This window comes from Gobio gobio, assembly GCF_949357685.1.
Source record: "Gobio gobio genome assembly, chromosome: 16".
Taxonomy (NCBI): Eukaryota; Metazoa; Chordata; class Actinopteri; order Cypriniformes; family Gobionidae; genus Gobio; species Gobio gobio.
In genome coordinates, this window is record NC_137109.1 from 42,739,578 (window position 1) to 42,766,210 (window position 26,633).

At 38.2% G+C, this 26,633-nt stretch overlaps 1 protein-coding gene across 1 annotated transcript in view; it reads right to left on the bottom strand.

Annotated features, from left to right (window-relative positions):
• unc5a (unc-5 netrin receptor A) overlaps positions 1-26,633 on the bottom strand; it is a 242,190-nt gene that overhangs the window by 47,522 nt on the left and 168,035 nt on the right. Inside the window, exons 6-7 of the mRNA XM_079838885.1 lie at positions 22,873-23,040; positions 8,342-8,506 (exon numbers count right to left, since the gene is read on the bottom strand). Of these exons, the coding sequence (XP_079695011.1) occupies positions 8,342-8,506; positions 22,873-23,040 (333 nt within the window). The remainder of the gene's footprint in view (positions 1-8,341; positions 8,507-22,872; positions 23,041-26,633) is intronic.

The window sequence follows — 26,633 nt, forward strand, 5'->3', positions numbered from 1 at the left end:
TTTTAGGAGACTGTCAGGAAGATTCAGAGTTGAAGTTCATGCTAGGTCTTTGGCCTTGTTTACACCTGGTGTTAAGATGCTTTTTGATTGATCGGATCACAAGTAGACACATTCCGGTTTGCAGCTGGTGTTTTAATCCTTCTCTTTTTCCCACCTTCAACCACTTCTGTCCTGATTTCATCCAGGAGAGGGTATATGGGTGGGTAAATGTATGGGCTTTTTTACAGATATTTTGATCTAATGGATGGAATAAGCTGGTCGCAATGTACATATGAACGTGACCAGAGATGACGGAAAAACACATGGTGGGCAGCAGCTTTCATTTTTTGCTCTGATAGATGCCAGACCACGGCAAACGTGTGTTAGAAATCAGGAATAGTTTAGTATAGTATAGTTTTTCATCTTCAAACCAAATTTGGGTCTTCAGCCGTCAAAGTCTTCAAGTGTAAATCCCGTCTGGCTAGGGCGCTTCCCGTAGTGTTTACACATTAGGTCAGTAGGCTGAGAGTGGGCCGTATTTTGTGGCTGTTTGAACAGATTCCATCACAAGAGCATTTTACAAAGCAATCCGGTCTTTCGATTACCGCTGGAAGTCGTCGAAAGTGGACAAGCTCAAAACATCTTAGACCCCGTTTACACCTGTATTTAAAGTCATCCACATGTGATTGGATGGACAAAACGCATCTTAATATCAGGTGTAAACAGGGCCTGTATTGATAAAACACACTCTCAGAAATAAAGGTACAAAAGCTGTCACTGGGGCGGTACCTTTTCAAAAGTTATACTTTTGTTTCTTTTAGGTACTAATATGTACACTTTAGGTACCAATATGCACCATTTAGGTACAAAAGTCAAGTCAAGTCAAGTCAACTTTATTTATATAGCGCTTTTAACAATGTAGATTGTTTCAAAGCAGCTTTACAGTGTTAAACGGGAAAATAATGCAGCATAATTTTATTCAGCTGTATAGCCATTCTGGAGAAAACGCTGATGTCATCAGTTCATTTCAATTATCATACAGTGACAGTGTGGGCTTTAGATCAATAAATAGATCAGTAATTTAGTTTAAATGGTTAATTTAGTTTATTAATTAGATTTATTTCGATGTTTAGTTGAAAAATTGAGTGTCCCCAACTGAGCACGCCAAGCCATAGGCAACAGTGGCAAGGAAACAAAAACCCCATTAGGTGACCTATTACAAGTGTACCTTTTGAAAAGGTACCGCCCCAGTGACAGCTTTTGTACCTTTCTTTCTGAGAGTGCATGTGCATATGTTATCGGGAAGCATTTATTACCGAAAGGTGGAAACTCTAACGCCGTAGTTATTTGTGGAAATTTATGAGAGGATAAGTATAATGTGGAGGTCTTAAGCCTTGTTCACACTTTCGCCTGGCTCCACAGCCCAAACGACGAGGCGTTTATACTTGACGCGCTCACCATTGTACTATTCCTTGAAACGACAGAGGGTGACTCGGAGTAATTGTTCTTTAAACCATCAGGAAACAGCGGTGAGAAGAAGTTGAAGAATGTACACAGGTGACGATATTTATTTTAGTACAATTCAGCAAAAATCACACTACAAAAGAATTGTGTAAAACTCAGTAAACCTTGAGATTATTACTTGTGACATGTGAACAAAATGTATGTACACATGTATACAACTAAATTAACGATCTCTTAAATATTTCCTAATTTCACTAAACATTTTAATTTAGTTTCGTTAAATTTTCTTATTAAACATGGATCTTTATTTTCAATAAAAGGGCTTATGCTTTTGTAGGCTCATTTTGTAAATATAAGCAACTAATTTGAACGTGCAAACTGGGTGCCTGTGTGATGAGATGTCATGCTCGGCTAGATTCGCCTAGAACTCGTGCATCTTCGGATGCTGAGCCGCGCGAAAAGATACAAAAAATGCGCTGCACACCACCACGTGAAATGGGGTCTCGTGCACTCAATGAGCACTACTGCCCACTTCTCGATGAAGTAATTTTTGCCGTGCGTACCCTCGTGCTTGTGCGGACGTGCCGAGTACAAACAAGCCTTTAAAGTGTAAAAATAAAAATACTGTAATCATTTACTCACCATTATATGTGAATAAAAGCCTAAATTAAAGTTCATCATTTAAAGTGATCGTGTCTCTTCAGAAGTCTTGGATTAAACCTCTAGATTCAAATGGATTTATTTTACAATCTCTTTATGCATGTTTTGAAACATCAGAGTTTTGTTTTAGGGTGCTTTCACATCTCTAGTTTGGTTCATTTGGTCCGAACCAAGGGGGAAAAAAATTATACATTGTAGCATTTTTCAGCTTTTTTGGTTCCTTTTCACACCACACGGATTGCTTTGGTCCGAACCAGTTGAAACGAACCAAAATGCAGTCACATGACAACATCCACATCACTCATTGGCCATGGCGTATTTCCTAAACTGCAACTGTGCGGGCTGGTTTTGTCCCTGGCCATAATCTATTACATTGTTTGTAAACACCACAATATGCAAACAATACATTTCTATAATGAAGCGCGAATGCGGCTTGAAAACAACGTTCTAATGCACTGCAAACGGCGAGCACGCATCGCTCGTCACTTCAAGCGAATATCGCGCTGTTCTTGTGAGTTTTCAAAAGTTGGGACCTAATATGGTCATCACACCAAACTACTCCTCACTACTCCAACTTTGTCCGCGAGCTGCCATGCTAAAAGTGCAAACTGTCAACAAACACTTCCTCATCACATAATGCACAGCACAGCTGACTACGGCAGCTGGTTTAGTCCAAAAATGATCAGTACTTTTTGCAGTTGGGTCTGATCGAAGTCGGATCACGTTCTCACCACAAACAAACCCCTCCAGAGTTCGTTTGAAAGCGTACCGAGTTTGGTCCGCTTTTGGTGCGCACCCGAGTGCGATTGCTGCTTTCACACCTGACCAAACGAACCGCACCAAAGGGGAAAACGAACTCTAGTACGATTCAACCGAACTAAATGAGGCAGGTGTGAAAACACCCTTAACAGACTTTCAATAGAGGGACAGAAATCTCTCAGATTTCATTAAAATATCTTCAATTGTGTTCCGAAGATGAACGAAAGTCTTATGGATTAGTGCCGACATAAGGGTGCGTAAATGATGACAGAATTTTCATTTTTGGTTGAACTTTAAGGCAATCAAAAAGTCTAAAATGCAATCTTTTGTATCTTATCACACTGGTAAATCAATTACAATCCTTGCAGTAGGTATTACTGAATTAGTCCCTCAGCATGAAAGACAGAGTAGATTTGCATTTAAAGGTTAAAACGTTATTTCCATTATTGCTAAATGGCTAAAAACAAGGTGCTTTTAAATGTCTTAATTTACTCTGTTCCACAAATTAGCCTGATTATCAGTGCAGGCTGCATTAATTCAGCAACATGAATTTTCCTTCCCATCATCACTTTTTACCCAGCAACACCTGGGTGTAATTTCACCAGGTGGCGATGCGCCAAACTGTTAATTATCCTGACAAGATGAATGAAGGTTATGAGGCATTATGCAGCATTCACACTGTAGTTATCCACTGATTTGTGAAAATCAAACAATAGACACCTGCAATAAAATACTGTTTGGTGACTGATTTTGGATCAACACCCTTGTCCATCCTGGAACAATATTCCCATCAGCCAATCAGCTGTCAGCTCAATGCTAGTCTTTAGAAACATCAAAATAGACAAATAATGATGCATCAAAATGTATTTTAACTGGAAATCCAGGGTTAAAAAAATAAATACCTGGCATAAATTGCTTGTATTGGTAAAGCATTGGTATAAAATTTACTTATTCTTTACTATATTTTATATTTAGCAAGTCAGTATTGCTATATATGATAAAAATATAATATGTTTTACTATTTAATATATTTTTAAAGAAATATAACACATAAAAAGATAGTTACATACAAAAAGATGCTTATAAAGTCATTATAAAAGTGCTCTACGCATACAGTTAGAAAATATTTAAATCATTCCAGAAACATCACAGCAGGCTTTGGTGTAATGGTCAGAAGTTAATTATATTTATGGAGACCTATGAGATTCATAATTAAAACTGAGCTGCAACAGATACAGCCAGTATGAATAATTTCCTTCTCACACAAACTTTTTGCCAAAAGCAAAATTTCTTGTTTCACTTTTGCAATTTCCATCCAAATCAGTACATGAAATCACAGATAATTATTACAATAATAATGAGAACTCACAAATTATTTGGAAAGCTAATCCCGTCCAACAAAGCTTTGGATGTGAATGTCATTTTAGGACTAAAAAAAAAAGTTTATTTAGAAATTTGTCCTACTTCACAAAAAAGTGATTCTGCTTATTTTGCATGCATGATGGAACTTCAACAGTGTTTCAACCTGTCCCCGACCACATCCACTGCACAGAGTAAACAGTCATTCAGATGCTCTTCATTTCACACAGCTGCTTTGGATTTATGTGCTTTTCAACTTGCATTTAACCCATAGCAGGTGCTCTAGGGCTAATCTCCTCTTGAATTACGAGGACACTAAATGCTACTTTTATTTCAATGAGTTTCCTCTAACAACTAATTAAACCCTCCGAAGAAGTAGAAAAAAAAACATATTTCCTGTGCAGCAGAGTAGCCAAAGCAGGCAGGATTTTCTGCTCATTACAGTATAAAGCAGGACTATTGTCTAGCGAGAGACATCTGCTGAGAACAGATTGGGACAAGATTTTTTCTGTGGCCTGCCTTCCAAGTTTTAGGGATTTTTGCCTATTCAGTGGGCCTGTAAACGTGGGCTTAAGAGTTTGAGCTAGCACGTGTGTAAATGACGTGTGGGAGGGCTCAGATTAAAATGTGCAAAACCCTAAAGAACGAGGGAAAGGACTCGACTGGCTGGGGCTGTTCCACCCCCCTTTGACCCCGACGCAACAGTGTCCTGGAAGGGGACTATGTTAACAGGACACTCACAGCACACCAGAATTACGATGCCAATCCCGACACTTTGATCCGAGAGGATGCGAATACAAGCCCATCTGCTTGGCCGGACCCCCAACTGAGCAAATTTCCCCATGGCTGCCATCTTACCATCTTCTGTGCTTTTAATTTGAGCAATATGGGCCAATTAATAACATCCCGAGCGCAGCGCAACCTCCCAGAACAGAGAGACGTAAACATCTAATGATAATAACTAGGCCTTGGGTTTGGCCGGAAGGTTGCAATATTCAGTATTTTCATACTTTTGTTGTTGCCGGTTGCGTTTGGCAATTTGTGCACGTAAAATCTCAACTCTGCAAAATATGCTGGAGTGGTTTGATATGATGCTATGATTGGACATGCCTCCATGTGGCCCTTAGTAGAAAAGCTAAAAATTCTAGAAGTTTATCGACTCACAGCATGGGGAATGCAAAACTCTTTACTCTTGACCTCTACTTCTGCACATACTAATGTGAGTGTTTGTTGACATTCTGCCTCCCTTTATCTCTGTCGATGATCCGTATCAGCCACAGTCGTGGCCGCAGCGAGATCAAACGGAATCGCGTGTGAAGACGAGTCCCTGATTTCTACTGGGAGTGAAACAGCCCCAAATTAACCGTTAATAAAGAACAAGTGCTCGCTCATCACGTTTCATGATAACCAGCGGGTAAAATACAGTGCAAGACATTAAAAGCACAGCTCCTTTCTGTTGTTCTGCGTTCTCTATAGGAGATCTTTAAAATGCAGTTCTTCACTGGCAATATCAAACAAAGAGCTTTGGATGACAGACAGGGTGAATAATTCAACTGTGACATGAACTAAACATTTTACTTTACAAGTTACTTAACATTATTTATGTTCATAATCGAATGAGCTTAAGTAAGTAAGAGTTACTCTTAGCATGGAAACAAGCCATTTTGTTCAAAGAATTTATTCAATTCAAAAGTGATTTTTTAAAATATAATTTATAGGATTATTTAAATATCTTAGGGAAGAACAAGAAAGTATTTTTTCAAACTGTTTAAATCGCACTCTGAGCCACACTAGAAAACGTTACCTCACTACATTATGTCACCATTTATTCACATTTGTATCAATTTATTTAATATATACAATGGTACAATGGTTCATGGTTTCCACAAAAATATTAAGCAGCACATTTATTTTTAACATTGATATTAATACGAAATATTTATTGAGCACCGAAATATCTCTGAAGGATCACATGACACTGAAGACTGGAATAATGAATTTGAAAACTTTTACCATAACAGAAATTTTTTTTTTTTTTTTTTTAATTATTGTAATAAAATTTCACATTATTTTTGTTTTTATTGTATTGTTGATCATATAAATGCAGTATTGGTGAGGACAAGAAAAAAAATTGTACCAACCCCAAACTTTTGAACGGTGGTGTATTACAAATATAGTACACTAACAAATCAATTAATTCCAATTTAAGCATGTGTAACTTTTGCTGGCACAATGAGTCACAATGAGCAGATTTCTATTTAAAAAAAACCTTCAAAATTATGTATGATTTGTTGGAATCAGAAAAAAAAGCTGCGCTATTTGAAGTCGATAGAGCAGCAAAGTAAATTGAGAAAAATCTAGTTAAGTTTTCTGAAGGTTCCAAAACAAAATCGCCTAGCAACAATACCTTAAAATCCCTGTTAATACCACCAAATTTGACACACACCAATATAGAGATGGGCCAAAAACTTTTTTTTCTCCATGATACCATAATTATTTGATTTACATTAATGAGACAGACAGCCGATATATTAAGACCTACTGTATCACACATATCAATATAATGATACACATCAGATGTTTTTCCCTAAAAGTTAATCATACATGATTTAAAGACTAAACAGATAATGTTCGCGTGAATACTTTAATTTTCTGTATGTGTGTATATTGAGGCGTCTGAGAGGCGACTTTGTGCGCATGCTTTGGACGTGCCAGTCAGCGCGAGTAAGATCATCTTGTTAACATCAGCATGAGTTTGAAAATCACATTTTATTGGTTCAGACTCATGCCATCGAGAATTCTCAAAGAATATTCACAAAGTTGGAATGCTGCGCTTTACAACGATACCAAACCAAACAGTCATCGAGAAGCGAGTAGAGAAGAACAGCAATTTTGCATGGATTATTAAATCAAAGGAAATATTTAGGAAGGTTCACCTCTCACAGAAAACATACAAATACAGATCATTTTAGATGTTTAGCTACTATTGTTTAGCATTGAGATCTCTAGTAGACAAGGGCACAATGAAAAATGTATTTTTCAAACCTCACATTCAACTAAAATTGGCATTTTTCACTTGTTTTGTCTGTAGCTTGTAATACCCTGTGCGCATTTCGACTCATTTTGCCAGCACAGGTCACATTTCACATTCCAAAACAAACAATTCATAATATAAAATCATTTGTTACGTTTTTCTCTACACTCAAAGTGCTTTACATATGGAAGTGAGGAATCTCCTCAACCACCCCCAATGACGCGACGGCTGCCATATTGCACCAGAACGCCCACCACACACCAGCTTATTGGTGGAGAGGAGACCGAGTGATGAAGCCAATCAATATATATATATGGCCATAATTAGGACATGATGATGGACAGAGGTCAATGGGTAAGTCATATTTAAAGCAGGATTTTTTTTCTAGTATTTCACTTTCTAGTATTCACTTAGCACAAAGACTTTTGAGTTGAGCGCACACATAAAACTCTTAGCTCGAGAAGCTCTTCCACCCACAGTAAGTCACCCAGAACCATCCTGAAATCACACAAAGCTTTGACATCTCCACCACCTACCCTCTGGCATTAGTTTGAACCAATCGTTTCTCACGGAAACAGTTGATAACGGCCACCAGATGCTCTGATATGAAAAACAACCATCAGAAGAACAGCAATACCACTGCTGCTCCCGAGGACGCAGATGTCGATGCTGCTGTGGAGCTATGGAAACGGCGGCTACAGGACTGAGAAGTTTAACATCATTAAAAGAACAGAAGAACAACAGGAACGGGAAAGGTTGTGTGAGGGAAGAAGAGCTGGAAAACAAACAGAGAACGGGAACCCAGGGGGGCATCAAGACCTTGGACAACTCGAGATTCTCTGATCTGGAAAAGTGACCTTCCGGCAAAAAACACGACCCAACTCTACACACAAACCCTGCCTGCTACACTAAACAAATGCTTTAATGCAGACCTCCAAGGTGCCCTTTCTTCATTCTTCCCACATTGTCTAGTGGTTAATGGACTCTCACTGATGCATCCCAAGCTTCACATCGCATTTAGTGTGATCAATAAAGGAAGTCTGTTCATCAATCTATTAATCAAGGACCAGAGGTGGTGGTACTCACTCTGAGGGCATTGCTCGCTGGTACAGTTGAGGGACTGAAGATCCAGGCCCTGGCAGTCCTTCCCACCGGTGCCGGGCGTAGGTTGGGTACATTCTCTACTCCTCCACATGGTACAGTCTGCTCCGCATGGCGACCACTTACTCCATTCGCTCCAACCACCATCCACTGAACACACACATGCACACACAAGACATAGAATTAGCAATCCATTACACATTAGGGTGGAAACATACTAAACACTTAGTCAAAGCATAGCAAGCACAAAGTCCTGTTGCACATACATAATGTGCAGTAACTACCTCACTACTCAAGGGGGTGATCGAGTCACCTTGCTACTCATGTAGCTAGCTATAAATATTTTGACATTATTTGACATTAGCTGATCACTTCTCAGCAACACCCATGTTCTGTAATATGTATGCACAAACTCCACATACCTGCCCTCTGCTCATGTCAATCACACACATACAGAGTTTTTGACAATGCATTGTATTAAATATGAGTGCTGTCATACTGATGGATGCAATGCCCGTTTCTATATTCAACTACATGATGCAGAAGCACTGTCTCTGGAGCTGCAAAATTTCACATATGCATGCACATCGAACACCACTAAAAACACTATACTTAGCTTTTTAGCTGCATTTGATACTGATTCAAGTACATTTTCAACACTTTTGTAGCATTTTATTCCCCCTTAAATCCAATTATGTGTTAGTAAATGTTTTTTAAATAAAAAAATAGTCAAACTGTAATTCTGTTTTACATGACCAATCTCCACCCTCTCTCTAAAGATAGATGTCTTAAAGGTACAGTAGCAAACAATAGTTTAACTGTGGCATTAAACATTGTTCTACTGTTTGCCCTTAAGAATATACACTACCGTTTACAAATATGGGGTCAGTGAGATCTTTTTAATGTTGTGCTTACCAAGGATGCATTTATTTGTTTAAAATACAGTAAAAACAGAAATATTGTAAAATATTATTACAATTTAACCCTTTCACATGTAAATTTAAAATATTGTGGCTGACCCCCAGCATGAGTTTTTCATGGCGACCGTTATTTAGAATGTATCACTTTATTGTTTCCATGGTAACGCGTCACTGCTTTTCATGACACACCGCATTCACAATAGTGCTGTATGACTGATGATCTCCTTTTATTTAATTTTTCCTTTTTTATTATTATTAGTATGAAATATCTGATATTCCGATTGTCAAATATGGGCAAGCGGATGTGTTTTGTTTAAACACCTTTATAACGTTAGCGTTAGTTAAGCTATATGTGCGATGGGCGCATATACAACACGTGAATTCATCCACTTCTCCCAAAATACATGAAGAGTAAGAGGCCGGTGAGCTGGGAGAAGAAAAGGGTAAACTTTAAAGTTACTTACACTTACTTATGTGTATCTGATATGAATAAAATGTGTTGTCTAATTATAATGGAAAAGATTATTATTGTCGCTTCCATAGACATCAGTGTGTATTTTACAAACTCTAAATGCATGGTTGTGCTGGTACTTATGTATATTTAAATGTCTGAAACCTAAAATAAGCATTATGCTGTGCCAGCCAAAGCGCAAAAGTACATTTGAATTTAGCAGTTGATCACGTGATTTACTGAATGTCCTAATCACACCGGTGTGATCGCATTCTCCAGGGACCAGCCAAGACTGATCACACCGATGTGATTGTACGTGTGAAAGGATTAAAATAACTTTTTTCTAATTTACTATATTTTAAAATGTTATGTATTCCTGTGATACAAAGCTGCATTATCAGCATCATTAACCTAGTCTTCAGTGTCACATGATCCTTCAGAAATCATTCTAATATGCTGATTTGGTGCTCAGATAAAATTTCTCATTATCATCAATGTTGAAAACAGTTGTGCTGCTTAATATTTTACTATATTAACATTCTAAATGTCTTTACTGTCACTTTTGATCAATGTAATGCATCCCTGCTGAATCAAAAAAGTATACATTTCTTTCTTTTTTTATCTTAATCTGGGTTGGCCATGTTGTAAATGTGGGCAGCCATTTGATGGTTCTCTCAATGGTTGTGACTTCAAAACTATGCATAGCACGTGCAACTCAGCTTCCATGAATGGCCTGGGTGGAATGAAAAAGGAGCTTAGCATCTGCAGTGTTAGAGTATGTCTACAATAACCCGATTACAATTTCAAGTGTGGAAAGCCCATACAAGGATAAAAGGCAGGTGGAAAATTCTGTATGTGTTTGTGCCTAGTGTAACAACACTCAAATGTCCCATTTCCTCCCAAGCCGCGGAAGACGCATTTTATTTCCATTTCTCATTCTCAGCTGGACCAGAGGCCATTTTGGAAGTCTTATTCAGGCTGACGTTGTGCCAGGTTGGGGAAGGTTACTACAGGGCTAATGTGAGCAGCTCTGGTAATGAGCTCTCTAGGGGCGCTGAGCTGCGCCCTCACAGGACCAAGAGCAGAGGGTGAATTATGGTACTTGGATACAGAGTTACTGATGACTCCATTCGACAGACCCAAGATCAGACACGCTGGGCTGCTCATTAACCCTTGGCTTTGTAGCATATTCACTGTGCAGTTTTGCTCCGCTAACCCGACCCTGACAGTACAGTGAGGTCCCCGCTTGGCCAAACAACCAGCTAATAAAGTACTTGCGTGCCTTAGTGATAAGAAATATGAAAACTTCAGCCATCATAAATGACTGTGAATAAAGATGACAGTTAGTCATAGCCTGCCAGACGAAAGTGGCTTTTTCATATTTAAATATACAGAGAGATTATTAAGCAATGCCGAATGATATTCATCCTAACAAAGAACGTGTGGAGTGCATCTAAAAGACATGCTGACACAGCTTTTGATCAAACATTTGGCAGGGAGAGTGGCGAAGAAATAAAAGAATTGTCCTTGTTTGCCATTGAGTGGACACATTTGTGAGTGAGACAGGCTTATATCATCACACTAGCCTGACTGAACAGAGAATTGATGCTTAATGAATACATTACAATAAGAATCGCGTTTCTGGCTCTGATTCTCTGCATGCATTTTAAACGACAGGTGATAAGAGATCAACAGCTAAGAGATGGAGAAAAGACGCTTTCTTCTCTCTGAAAAACTGCACAAAGCGACTGAGAGGAACTCTCTTGACTTATTTGAGAAGAAATGAATTGCAGATAAAACACTAGCAGCAAAATAGACAGAGTCAACATGAAACACCATTCTCAACCCATTTGACTTTGATAACGTTGCATATTTTAAGATAAAAAAGGACCTTCAATTCTTAAAAGAATAGTGAAACTATTTAATCCCTTGGGAATTGATTGGATCAGGCAAAGTGGACATTCTGTACCATTCTGGACAAGTTTGAAGTCAATTGTGAAGGAATACTTCCACTTTTATGCTTGTGGCATCGTTTCCTGTGGCGACATGCTTAATATTGTGTTGTTTCTTCCATGTGTCACGACACTTTCAAAGTGAAATGTCCAATGTGAGTGTCACTAAAAGTGCGTTGAGTTTTATCCTGGCAACATTTTATTATGTTGGTTGCTGTACAAATCGCGGCAGTTTGGCTGAATGCCGCTAAAAAACATGATGCTCTATCTATAGCAAACAGGAGAGAAAAACAGCATTCCTGAAGCACCTATGCCAATTTACTTAGCTTGCTTCTACAAGTCTTTGATCTATTTTATCATGACTTCTGTTTTACTGGACTCATACCCGATGGCTCTGCATTGCGGATACAAGGCTGTACCAGGTGAGCTACTGGGCCAATTTACTACATTAGAAAAACAATACACATGGAGCTTGTTATGTGATACCAAAGTCAAAATGGATAAGTTTTGGAAAAAGTATTTTGAAGTCATAACATATTGCAAAATGAACCGTGCAGAAATAAAAGCTGTTTGTAAAAGTTGTCTCTAGTGTTCATTTCATTTCAGTCAACTCTATGTATATTTACTTTTTTTTATTAAGTTTTTCAAAAAATTTGCTATAGGCACATTTTACCAATGAGCCTGGGTTGCTTTTAAGGGTACTTCTGATCAAACATTTGGCAGGGAGAATGGTGTTGAACCTAAAGGTCAAAGTCCACCTTTGAACATCTCTGTCAAATATCTCATAATTTGCTATGCAGCGTTGCAGTGAACTTTATTACATCGAATTGTTATGGGTTAGTTCACCCAAAAATGAAAAAAAATTATCATCAATTACTTACCCTCATGTCGTTCCAAACCTGTAAGATTTTCAAAACAAATACACTTCAAAAAGTTCATAAAGGGATCGTAAAACTAATCAATATAAATTGAACGGTTTAGTTCACATTTTCTGATGAGACGATCACTTTATTTGATGAACAGATTTAATTTAGGCTTTTATTCACATAAACATTCATAAACGCATCACATTTTAAATAAAAAAAATTCAGGTCTCCAAATGAAAATTTTCTAGTGACCGATCACATCAAAATTTTTCAGGTGGCCAAATTGAATATCTGTGAATTGACGCAATTTAATTCACAGAAATTCAAGTTGGCCAACTAAAAAATTTAGATGTGATCAGTCACTAGATAATTTTCAATTGGAGACCTGAATTTTTATTTTACAGTGCAGTTGTGGTAAACATAGGCTCAAGCATATTCACTTGACGCGCAAGAACCAATGAGATTCATTCTTGAGTTGCACAACACGTTTGAGCTGCCGCAAGAACCAATGAGGTTCATACTCGTGTTACGCAGCACATTTGAGCTTCTGCAAGAACCAATGAGGTTCATTCTCGTGTTGCACAGCACGTTTGTGTTTCCACAAGAAAAAATGAGGTTAATTCTCATGTTACGCAGAACATTTGAGCTTCCGCAAGAACCAATAATGTTCATTCTCGTGTTGCACAGCACGTTTGAGCTTCCGCAAGAACCAATGAGGTTCATTCTCATGTTACGCAAAACATTTGAGCTTCCGCAAGAACCAATGAGGTTCGTTCTCAAATTACGCAAAACATTTGAGCTTCCGCAAGAACCAATGAGGTTCATTCTCAAGTTACGCAAAACATTTGAGCTTCCGCAAGAACCAATGAGGTTCGTTCTCGGGTTGCACAGCACGTTTGAGCTTCCGCAAGAACCAATGAGGTTCATTCTCGTAATACGCAGCACATTTGAGTTTCCTGCAAGAACCAATGAGGTTCATTCTTAAGTTACGCAGCACATTTGAGCTTCCGCAAGAACCAATGAGGTTCATTCTCATGTTACGCAGAACATTTGAGCTTCCGCAAGAACCAATGAGGTTCATTCTCGGGTTGCACAGCACGTTTGAGCTTCCGCAAGAACCAATGAGGTTCATTCTCATAATACGCAGCACATTTGAGCTTCCACAAGAACCAATGAGGTTCATTCTCGTAATACGCAGCACATTTGAGTTTCCTCAAGAACTAATGAGGTTCATTCTGATGTTACGCAGAACATTTGAGCTTCCTCAAGAACCAATGAGGTTCATTCTTGTGTTACGCAGAACATTTGAGCTTCCGCAAGAACCAATGAGGTTTGTGTTGTCCTTAAGGGTTTTAATTTTCAAATATCTACTAAATATTTGTTGATGTATATCTTCAGGCAGAAAATGAGAAGTTAATAATTACTTTTCATTTTCTGCCTGAAGATATACATCAACAAATATTTAGTAGATATTTGAAAATTAAAACCCTTAAGGACAACACAAACCTCATTGGTTCTTGTGTTAAAACCCTTAAGGACAACACAAACCTCATTGCATTCTCGTGTGTTACGCAGCACATTTGAGCTTCCGCAAGAACCAATGAGGTTCATTCTTGTGTTACGCAGAACATTTGAGCTTCCCCAAGAACCAATGAGGTTCATTCCCGTGTTACACAGCACGTTTGAGCTTCCGTAAGAACCAATGAGGTTCATTCTCGTGTGTTACACAGCACATTTGAGCTTCCGCAAGAACCAATGAGGTTTATTCCCGTGTCACGCAGCACATTTGAGCTTCCGCAAGAACCAATGAGGTTCATTCGTGTGTTACGCAGCACGCTTGAGCCTCAGCAAGAACCAGTGAGGTTTGTTCTCACGCGTCAAGCAGGTTCGGTTGAGCTTCACTGTTTGCTGATCAATGTTTATATGTGAATAATAGCCTAAATTCAATCTGTTCACCATATAAAGCAATCAAGTCTCTTAAATTACTCAATTCATATGGATTCGTTTATGATCTCTTTATTAACTTTTTGAAGCAACAAAGTGGTAGTTGCATGGACTGTCAATGGAGGGACAGAAATCAATCAGATTTGACAAAAAATACATTCATTTGTGTTATGAAAATAAACTAAAGTCTTACAGGTTTGGAACGAGTAATTGACAAGTGTCATTTTTGGGTGAACTAACACTTTAAATTGCACTTTAATAATAATACTTTAATAACAGGTCATAAGTGACATCAGCCTAAAAAATACCTTTTAGAGGCACTGCATTTGATATACAAACTTTTTTTTCTGTTTTTGTACTGTTTGTGCAAAATAAGACAAGCAACATGTATTAAGAAAGTAACTAGGGTCCATTTTTGATGTCAATTTTAAACAAGAAAATAAAAAGTAATGAAGTGAGAGAAGCAGAAAAATAGACAGTGATGGCCAATTTCCCCTTCAAAAGATGCAACAATCATATCTTAAACCTAACATGAGTCAAGGACGCACTAATAAGGAACCGGAGACATACAAATAATTGTCCATTCCAGACTCCCTGCCATTAAGATATTATCTTTGATTTCCAATCATCCTGCTGTAGGGGTGAAGAGGTGTGTGTGTCTGTTTTGCCAGGGTGCCTGTAACACAATAACACAGTGGCAGGTCTATTTGGACATCTTGACAAGGGCACATCTAAAAGGTGTCCAGCTGCTCTTTAAAAGGACTGCAGGAAGCCCCATTTCCACTCGCCATTGCTCAGAATCACAATGGCCAATGCTGGACACCTCCAGGTGCCTCGTCCTTGAGCAGGGAGGAGGAACCGAGCAGGAGAGACACGCAATTACCTTTCAGATCAGCGGGGACGAGACTGAGTCAACACTCACATCTGTAATCTCACCTGGACCTAAACATTCCATGTTCAATAAAACTGAGACAACAAGATTACAGATGATTCATGGGCTCTGAGCCAGAGTGGGCAGGGCCAGAACGGGGTCAGAATGATGTCATTACAGACTGCTGCTTATCTTGTATTCAAGTGCATCATGCAAAAAACACACAAATGTGTTTGGGATTCAGGAAAGCATGTTGTTGAGAAGCATACTTCATGAAAAAATGTTCTGAAAAACATGTTAAGCATAACATCTTATGAAAAAAAAAATCTGCAGTCTTGCACCTTTGTAAGAGCCTGGCAAAATATTTAAATGTCCTGGATTTACAGCCTTGTGACAATAAACTGCTATGCAAATATGAAGTTTTAAGTAGGGCTGGGCAATATATCAAAATTACTACGTTATTTTACAATTTCATTTCATAAAGACCTCCTGGTCTTACAACTTCCCAGTTTGAGGATGACTATTATATTACAGCTTTCTTGTTACTTCAATAACTCCCCAAATACAGCCCCAGCCATCATTGGTGTTTTCAAGTTAGCAACAGAAGCTAAATATAGATAACAGTAAGATATATCATATATTTTTATCTAGATTTTTAGCAACAATGACTGTTTCAAGCCAATTTTAAAGATACATACAATGTAAAAATTACATATAAAGTATATCTCAAACGTCATCATCACAAGGCTGAAAAATAGAAGATTTTTTTTTTCAAGATGTAACATTTCAGTAATATTGTCCAGTTCTAGTTAAGTAGATTCAAGGCTAACAAAAGTCAAGAGTGAAAAAGAAACCAGAGGAAGCAGCAAACAAAGAGACTAGCAAATAATAGCCAAAAGGAGACTAGCAAAGAATAACATGGGCCAAAAGTTTTTTTTTTTTTTTATTTCCTTGCACTGAGACTTCTTCCAAACCTAATTCATAGTTATATAGGCCAACATTTTATCTTCAAGAGGGGAGAAAGTGCTAAGAGATAAAGTTCAGCAGAATATGCTAGCATCCAGGGAAGAGGAAAACGGAGTTCTGAAAGTTTCTCAGAGTTCTGAAAACGTATTGCAACGTAAGCTGGAAGACCTGTATGTTCGCCATCAGTTAAGACACTGAATGCATCAGTGAAAGATTTAAAAATTCCTCCGTTGTAATACTTCAATTTCATGTTAAAATGCTTAAGTTTAGAATCCAGCTGAAAGAGAAGTTACTGAAATACTGAAAGTTTTTGGAAGGATTGCATTCAATATCAGGTGATGCTCTCCTCACAGTCCATTAAATACACGAGGCTCTTAATCATAGGTGAGGGCTGTCTTTGTGTGCGACGTCTGACGTGTCGGGTTTAGATGAAGCAGCCTCTTCACCGTGCTAAAGGTCTAACCAGCCAGTGATTCAACAAGAGCTGGTACAAGAGGCTCATCAGGGTCAATTAGCCCTTTAAAGCCCACTTATTACATTAGACTCTTCACAGCTGAACTCATCCAGTTGATTGGCCAATTGTGTTAAGTTACTGGTTTGTTCCTTCTAAAAAGATTTGAAGGGAGGAAAAAAAAAAAAACCCAAGAACTATTGATTCTCTGGACTGGTAATAATTTTCCATGAGAGAAAGGAAGAAGAGAGATAAAGAGAGGAAGAAACGGTAAGCCAAGACATGCGGATGAGTGCTCAGGTTCAGAACTGGACTCCGAAGGGCAGCACAATTTGGTTTTGGAGCTGAAATTGGAGTATATGCACAGACTTGTATAACATTTCATATTTTTGCTGCTAAGATATCAAGGCTAAACCATAGACTGTAAAAAACTATGTACGTAGTGTCCGTGACATCACCCATACGATTCTGAAGAGCAGTTTTGAAGCGTAAAGTAGGGTCGAGCTGGTCGTTGCCATCTTGGCAGCGCGTCATTGCACGTCACTCCCAGATAACAGAAAATGGGCCAAGAAGCGGGATGTGGGCGGAGCTGAGGTGATGTGATGACTAACAGACAGCAGATAAATGGCTATCCACCTGTCACTCAAAGTGGCCACGCCCTTAATTATGCAGAACTTTAAAGCTTTATATAATGCAAACGAATGAGTTATAAAAAAAAAAAATTCACCCCCCTCACAGTTGTCATGAAGGACAAAATTAGCTGTATAGACCAAAACCACAATTTGTACCAGGCTGTAAACATGTGTTTTTCTGCTGTAAAGTTGGCCATTTTAACATGGAGCTCAATGAGATTCTGCTCCCTTCTGGAGCCTGTCACTAGCGGCCAGTCAGTGAATTGCAGTTTAAGTTACTTCCGTATTGGCTTCAAGAGAAACTGCGGGAGGTTGCCGCTTGGGCTAAACGCACAAAAAGGCATAAAATCACAATCAAACAGGCTGAATATGGTATGCAGTTATTAGTGAAACACTAAAATGTCCAATTAAGTCATGTTTTGCCCATGCTCTGCTTCTAATAGAACGACTTGCACATCAAGGGCTCTTTTTGCATTCATGCTGTCCTTGGACTTGAAAGTAAAAAATGAATCATGGGTCTTGTAATTTTCACACACAAAAAAATTAAGGTGATAATTAAATATATTATATTTTCTTAAGAAAATTGTGGTTCAGTGTTGTACAGAAAATATTGAGAACATTTCACTATTAAAACCAAGAGATGCATTTTCCCATTTTTTTTAAGGGAAACTTAAGCAATTTTGGAACCGATTAAGAGATTTCCTCTGTAAGGAAAAAAGGCTACCTCTTTATTTTAAGATAATTTGTTCAATTATGCAGTTTTATTTAGAGACACCATTGTTAGTTCCCAGCATGCTTTGCATATGGCTATAGAAATGGGAGCATTAATATTGAAATAAAGTGTTATTTTAATGTGTTTTTGAGTGAAGGAAAACATCTGTTAATGTTTAATGATCAGTTATGTTTGACTTTTGAAAGAGTTTCTGTTATGTTGAAGTTTTGATCGTTACCATTGTGCAGAAGAGTATATCTTATGGTTAGTTTGTGGATAACTGGATGCATACTAATAATATGATGCATGTTGCTTTGTTTAATGAGCAATAACTTTGCTAATGCCAGTGCAGTAACACATTTGTTTCTACTAATAATTGTACATCATGACCCAAAGTCAAAAATAAACAGGTCATTTCTGTTCACTCTAATCCACACCCTTTTTATTTTTAGAGTCAACTAAAAATATTAGATTAAATTAATTGTTTCATAGACTAAATAATTTAGGGCATTTTACATGATTTATTTAAGTAGATTGCATTAAAGAAATCAAGCCTTAAAAATTACTCCAAAATATTATGTGTAATATTGTTACCAGAATTTGAAGTAAATAGCACATTTTTTTTTTTTTTTAACAGTTTTTTGATCTACATTAGTTAAGAGTGTTCACAGTCCATTTATTCTTTGAAAATATTAATTATATTGTATATTGAAATTATATTGAATGATAATAATAATACTAAGTGTACCGTTATTTAAACCCAAGCCTAATAACAAACAAATACACAAAAAAATTATACAATCAATATAATAATAATACAAATAATTATATATTAAATTATTTAATTTGACGATACACTACATTTATTATAATGTATGCATAATTTAATTTCATGAACTGTGTTAAATTAAATTATTGTAATATACTATTATTTAATAATATAGTAATACTAAAATATAATAATATGAATATGAATAATAATAACAACAACAACTCAGCATTGATAACAAATATTCAGTATATTAAAAAAATATAAAATTTAAATGGGTTAATTATGCATAAATTAAAATAGTAAATGTAGTGTATAGTAAAATTATATAATTCAATATATTATTATTATTTTTATATTACATTTAATATACATTTAATAATAATAATAATAATAATAATAATAATAATAATAATAATAATAATAATAATAATAATAAAAACAATAACAACATTAATAATAATAACTACAAGACTGAAAACACTGTCTGTATCATGCACTATGTGTGGTTAGAGTTTGTTTGGTAGACTACAGTCACTCATAATAAGAGTATACTGTATGGTTTATGTGGTTAATAATCACTTTTTTTTCCCGATTGGTTCTGCAGCCTTGTGACTGAGAATAGCATTGAGGGCCTTGGAAATATTATTCCAAGCTATTCATATTACAAAAAGAATTCAGCTTCATCAGCATTCACAAGGCATCGCATGCCCGCCGCATTACACAAAGAATCACGTCACGTCCTTTAAAGTCGCCCTGTCCCGAGGATCAGTAGAACAGCGGCGATGGACTACGTTCACATACGGAGTCGTTTATCAAAGCTCTGCTGTTTCTCTTTCTGTCTTCTGCTGTCTGACTGTGCTCTGGGAACACGGTGCCTCTACCTGCAGCTAGTCAGTAAATGATGATTTATACCTCCTGCAGTCAGAAGTCACGTTTTGATAAATCGGGATGAAGTCTCAGATGTAATTTTTAGGGCCTGCTGTTGTTCGTGCGTGTCTTTGTGTGGTGATAAATGGAACGGGATGGTCATTCTCTCTCCTTCTCCTTTTCTCTCGCTGACAGGATTTGGGGTCCTCTGGTGAGCACGCTAAAGCAGGCAAGTGCTCGTTTTTGATTGGGAACACAACTAAGTCATCCTCTGCCAGGACACCACGGCTCCGACACTGCGACCCATGTCAGGATTAATCAGTCGGAGTTCGAGAAACACGAGGGGAATAAAGCCACCGCAGGAACAAAGTCCAACTCGCTTGCTCAGCATGAGACCTTGCAACGGCCACCACTGTGAACCTCCTTTCTTGTTTTTTTTTTTAGTTGTTGCCTGATTTTTCCTTCCTCCCTCTCTCTGTACTAATTTTCCAGTGACAAGCAACTGAACACGAAACAGTCTGTCTGCAGTCAACACAAAACTGAAGTGTGACGCAACACAATCAGAGCCAATCCGAACACATTTGATACACAGCCATGCGAAGCAGGACTGCAAACCAGGCTTCAATAATGGGTTACATTCATTATGTTGTAATAAACAATTCTTACACAAATATAGTTCATTACCATATGGTTTGCAAATGACAGGAATTCAATGTCATTTTACAGTGGCTTCAAATGTATTCCGTATTACAAACCTCTATTTATTGTTTGAATCCAAAATGTGAAAGATCTGAATAATGAAAAATTATTGACAGATGAATCAATTTTCCGAATAGCTGTCAAACTCTCTACTTCTACCATCACTTTCTTACATGTTTAAAAAAACCTCCTACTTTCAGTGTTTCTCTTTAACAGCGTGCATGCCGTATTTCCTTCTCTGTCTCTCTTCTCTCTTCTTCCCCACAGAAATGCTATTTGGGTCGTAATCATGTGAAATCCATCCCTACAGAGCTCTGTCAGAAGCGTTCCCCCGTGCTTTGTGTTTTTGCTCATCAAAAACGCCATATTTTGAGAGCACGTTACTTACAGAGCAGCGTAAAGGTGGCGTCTTATTAAATTTCACTGGATGCTTTGTAATGAAACAGGAGATTGGCTTAAGTAGATAAACCCTCTCACAGGAGGAGCGGAGGAAGAGAGGGGGTGAGCGAGGGAGACGAGCTGCAGCTGACAAAAGCTTCGATTTCCTCTCCTGTTTACGAAGCGTGGATATTTTCCGCTGGTCTGCAGCGCCTGCATAATGCCATTTTTGTCCCTGCTGAAATACACTCACGAGCCTATCGCAGTAATCAAGAGAATCCCTTCCCCCATCTACCTGAGTCTAATGTCAGCCTGTAAATGAAGCGGCCTGACTTTCATTTCAAACTGCACCCGATCGATAAATACTGAGGAAAAGCAGCCGTGCTGCTTCCCTGCTTCCTCTTCCTTCCAATCGGTTCACTCTCAACCCTTGAAAGTTCTACTAGCAAAAGTGGAGGTCAGGGAAAGTTCTTAAGCACTGACGTAGCTCACTAGTATCAAACTATTTGCTAATCCTTGAAACATGTATTATTAGTAATATGCATGGCTAAGGACTTCATTTGGACAACTTTAAAGGCGATTTTCTCAATATTTTGATTTTCTTTTCACCCTCAGATTCCAGATTTTCAAATAGCTGTATCTCGGCCAAATAAAAAATTGAGCTTTGTGACTGATTTTATGGTCCATGGTCACAAATTAACAATCACAAATTAAAATTAGCTTATGGAATTGGTCACCTCCTACTGGAAGTTGTATAGGAATTTGTTAAAACAAAATTTTTAAATGTATTCAATATAACAAAAATGTATAATCCTCAGTATGTTTTCTTTACATTGATGTTTAAATAACATGTAAAGTTTGTTTTAATAAAGTTTGCTTTTCTAGTTAAAATTAAATTTCAATTTAGTGTTACTAATCACACTATGTTCAAAAGTTTGGGGTCAGTATTATATATATATATATATATATATATATATATATATTTTTTTTTTTTTAAGCAATACTGTTATTCAGTAAGGATGCAATAAATTGATCAAAAGTGGCAGTAAATACATTTACAGTTACAAAAAAAAAATCGATTTCAAATAAATGCTGTTCTTTTGAACTCTGTATTCATCGAAGAATCAAAATCAGCATATTAGAATGATTTCTGAAGGATCATGTGACACTGAAGACTGGAGTATACTCTAAAAAATGCTGGGTTAAAAATAACCCAAGTTGGGTTGAAAATGGACTAACCCAGCAATTGGGTTGTTTTAACCCAGCGGTTGGGTTAAATGTTTGCTTAAAACAACCCAATTGCTGGGTTAGTCCATTTTCAACCGAACTTGGGTTATTTTTAACCCAGCATTTTTTAGAGTGTAATGATGCTGAAAATTCAGTTTTGCCATAAGTGGAATACATTTGTTTTTAAAATGTATAAAAAATAAATAAATGCAGTCTTGGGGATTAAAACTTCTTTCTAAAACATTAAGAAAAAAATCTTACAACCCCACACTGTCAAATGACAGTGTACATTCAAATTCTAATTACAATTCTGCATCCTGTTTTCTGCCTTAATTCAAATCTAGGAATTGAATTGTAATTTTAAAGTCTGAATAATCCTTACATTCAACTACCAAGTGTACATCCACAATGTAAATACAAGGGGGAAAAACTGCTAAATATTGTCACATATATATATATAGACCACTGGCAGGCAAGATAATTTTGGACTCTGCTTACAACCAAACCAAAAAAAAGACCTCATGCAGCAAAAGCGAAAGCAGCACAGAGCACGAAAAAATCTGAAAGAAACATGATGGCCAGAATGGAGACACAAGCACTGGTTTAGCTATGAATAATTCAATGGGTTTCAAAGGAAAAAAAAAACATGAGAAAGTTTTGCTTAAGCACAAAAATGCCAATCAAGCTATAGCCGTCCTACAGAGAGGGAGCTATTGGTGCCATTAGAGCAAGGGGACCGTGCAAAGGGTCTGTGCGCTAATGCTAAACTAGCTCTACTCTGCAGTGAGCGACGCCCGGTGGACGTTACCTGGACAGGTGGCAGTGCAGGCACTTTTCTGGACGCTCTGGCCCTCGCACGACGTCCCGCCGTTCAGGGGAGTGGGGTTGGTGCAACTCCGGCTCCTCTTCTGCCACCCCCGACCACAGACAGCACTGCAGGCCGACCATGTGGCCCACGTGGACCAGCCACCGTTCACTGCTCGTGCGCCCAGTGCAAAGGAGAGGGGGAAACGAACACAGCGAGTCAGGATTACCCGACAGGCACGAGGATGATAAACAGCCACAAACATGAGCTCTGTGCTTAAAGGAAGGCCACAGGGACTACAGCAACATACGAAAGCTATGTTAACGGTAATAGCTGTCATTGCGATTTGAGGCAGTTATGCAGCGGTTGCCATCTCTGGTGTTTTTCCATCCAATCTAAATTTGTGTTAATTTGATGTTTACACAGTTTCTGTGTTCATAGAACACACTTTTCAACACTATAATACTGCTGATGTTGAAGGTACACCACAGAGGATTGAATTCAAGTCCCGAAGTTGAACTGAAACAGCAGACAGGATGCAGAAATGGATTTATTGTTAATCCACCGCAATTGTAATGTCGACCATAGATGGCGCCAGAGAGCCCAGAATTCCATAGTGTAACATTCAATGTTTCCAAGTTGGTGGGTTATGTATTCTATAAATAACATATCTACTGTAGTTTGACTCGTTTAGGCTGATTTGATGAACAATAGAGTGCTGCAAGGTATTTGTGCCAAAACCCAGAAACGAGTTAGCATTTTAGCACTTCACTTTTTAATGCTTTACATGTATTAAAAAGGCGGTTCCTAACAATGGGACTAGAGGTTGTCAGGGACATGAAATGTTATCACATCGAACAGGTAAACTCATCTACTACTTTGTTTTTATAAAACGTACTCTTGCAAACGATTCTAACTAAAACTTTCAGGGACATAAAAAAAAAATATATATAATATATAATGGTTGAAAGCTTAAAGGTGCACTGTGTAGTTTTTAGCGGCATCTAGTGGTGAGGTTGCGAATTGCAACTGCCCACTGCTCACCCTTTGCTTTCGGAGCAGAGAAGCTACGGTGTCCGACACAGGACAAAGATGTTGTTGTCTGAGACAGCAGAGAGTAGCTAGTGCTCTGTAGAGAAGTTTGTCCGTTTAGGGCTACTGTAGAAATATTGCGGCACAAAATGGTGACTTCACTGTAAGGGGACCCGCGGTGTATGTAGATAGAAATGGCTCATTCTAAGCTAATAAAAACACAACGGTGTCATGTAAGGTCTTTATACACCACTGAAACATAGTTATGTATATTATATTGCATTTCTGTCAATAGATCCTCATTAATATTACACACTGCACCTTTAATGCTGGTGGCGTTGAAGTCATGTGACCGTGGTGTAGTTTGTTTACAGCCTATGTTTAGCTTTTTACTTCTGCTGATAGGCTTGAAAGTGTAAAGTTCTGTTCATTTGTGAACATTAACATAAGGTGTAACAATTTTTTATCTTTTTATTTCTTATTTTCTGCAGTAATCCAAAAGCCAATGGAACAATTATACTGGGATTTTGTCGAAGGAACCAGGGTGACGCTACAAAAATACATCATCTTTGCAGCACTCTATGGTAGGCAGGCATTTTTGAATTATTGAACAGTGCCATAATGATCAGCCAATCACCATGGAGTGACAATTTTATGGCGGTTGGTGGTTCAATCCCTGGTTCCACCTGACCAAGTGTCGAGGTGTCCACGAGAAAGACACCTAACCCCAGCTGCTCGCGACGAGCTGGATGACGCCTCGCATGGCTGACACCGCCGTCGGTGTATAAATGGGTGAACGTGAGGCAATACGTAAAGCGCTTTGGATGGCCATGGGTCTGTTGAAAGCGCTATATAAATGCAGTCCATTTGCTATTTACCATTTTCCCCTGCACTTGGTCATTGCCCCCCTAACATTGTCGACACGCTTCATCTGCATTACTGAAACGTCATAGGGTTTAGTCACTTGTGTACTTTGCTTGTTTTGTAGCATTTCTTAAAATTTTGTACAGTCGATTATTTCCTCATCTAAATTTCTCGCTTCCTCCGAAAAAAAATGCGTCTGAAAAGACACAGAACCAAACATTATTCTCTTCAACACTATCACTCAATCTCTTTTACAAGCTGTATATTAACAACTGTCAATGTTAAAGCAACGGAGCAAAACATGGCGGGGCACATGGTGGGCGGGATGTTTTAAGGGGACGGCCTAGATTTCACCTCATGTGGGGTGTATATTGGTTTTCTGCTTTACACCGATACACAGTATGGTTTTTATGGCACCAATATCCTGGCTGGTGAAATGCATAATCCTGCAAGGATTCCGAGATGATCCCGAGTCCAAAGTTCACGCAGGGTTTTTAATCAAGTTCCCAGCCTCGTCTCTCTTGGTGGGAGAATTCAGAGCAAATCTGATTTCTTCTTCCCCCGGTAACTGGAGAGATTTGTTGTCCCGAAGCCTTGATCGCCGGTCAGAGTCTATATTGTGCCTGGAGCTGCTCCTAATTCTCCACGAAATGTTGCTCTGGTCAGACCGAATCAATTCTTTAGCCTCTCTGATTGCTCACCACGAAGAAGGAAATTGCGCAGCAGCTCGGGTCCTGATTACCTCTTAGCACACCGTTGTGTCAAGTCAAGTCCAGCCTTATTAAAATTCCTCTCGTCCTCTGTCCAACAGCACTAATAACAGCTCTCACACCACCTATGGTTCAGCCAATAAGCAAGCCTGCAAGACTTCAAATTAGTAAACTGACATTTTAATGTGAAGCCATGGGGGAAAAAAGAATAGCATAAAGGACCTTGCCTAATAGTTCTTTTGATTAAAAGGTATTCACAGGGAATTTTTCTTTAATTAATTTCTACAATGGTAGCAAATTGCTTGGGGAACATTGCACAATTTGAAACCGCCAAATTGTAAGGCACCGCACCTAGCATTCATGTGCCATTTCTCTTTTTCCCTGTGTGAGGGCTTCATTGATTGACAGCATACAAAGCAAACAATAGAGCGAAAATGTTCTCTGCTCACTTTTGCAGAGCCTTCCGTCAAAATGTCCCCAAATTCAAACAAAATGCAACAACTTATCTAATCTCCGCTCATCTGAGAAATAATTGTCAGTTTGGCTCCATATTTCCCCTATTAAACACAACACACTGATTGCTCTGATTGACTTGCAGTCTCTGCGTTAAAAAGCATGTCCGCATTTTTTCCCGTTTAATGCAAATCATCACGCAGCTGTCCCTTGACTCATTATCTTTACGCTTCATAATAAAACTGACACATTACCTCTGAGGAAAAAAAAGGAAAAGAGTTCAGATTGTTAACATGTCTTTCTGTGGTTTAGGAGTATTCTCAGTAGATCTGTCCCAGTACTGTACTATGTGTCATGTGTGATTGACTCGTCCTGGATCAGTAGAGAGCGTGTACAGGGTTGTAATGCATGCTACCTTTAGAACGCCGCTTGTCCTGGGACCCCTCCGGGGTTAGCGATGCTCTGCCACTGTGCATTTTAATAAAGGTCAGCTAGCTTATAAACCCTATTCATTAGCCACTTTCGGCCATTAATTCAACAAGCTCAACTACAGAGTGAGTGTTTGTCAGCTCTGCTGAGACATGGTCTGGCTGCTTTGCGCCAAAATTGATGTGTTGTAAGCAATTTACAGCATGATCAGTTTTAGTGGCTACAGTAAATACAGTGGCAAAATGTATGTAAATGTATATTGCATAATGCAAATAC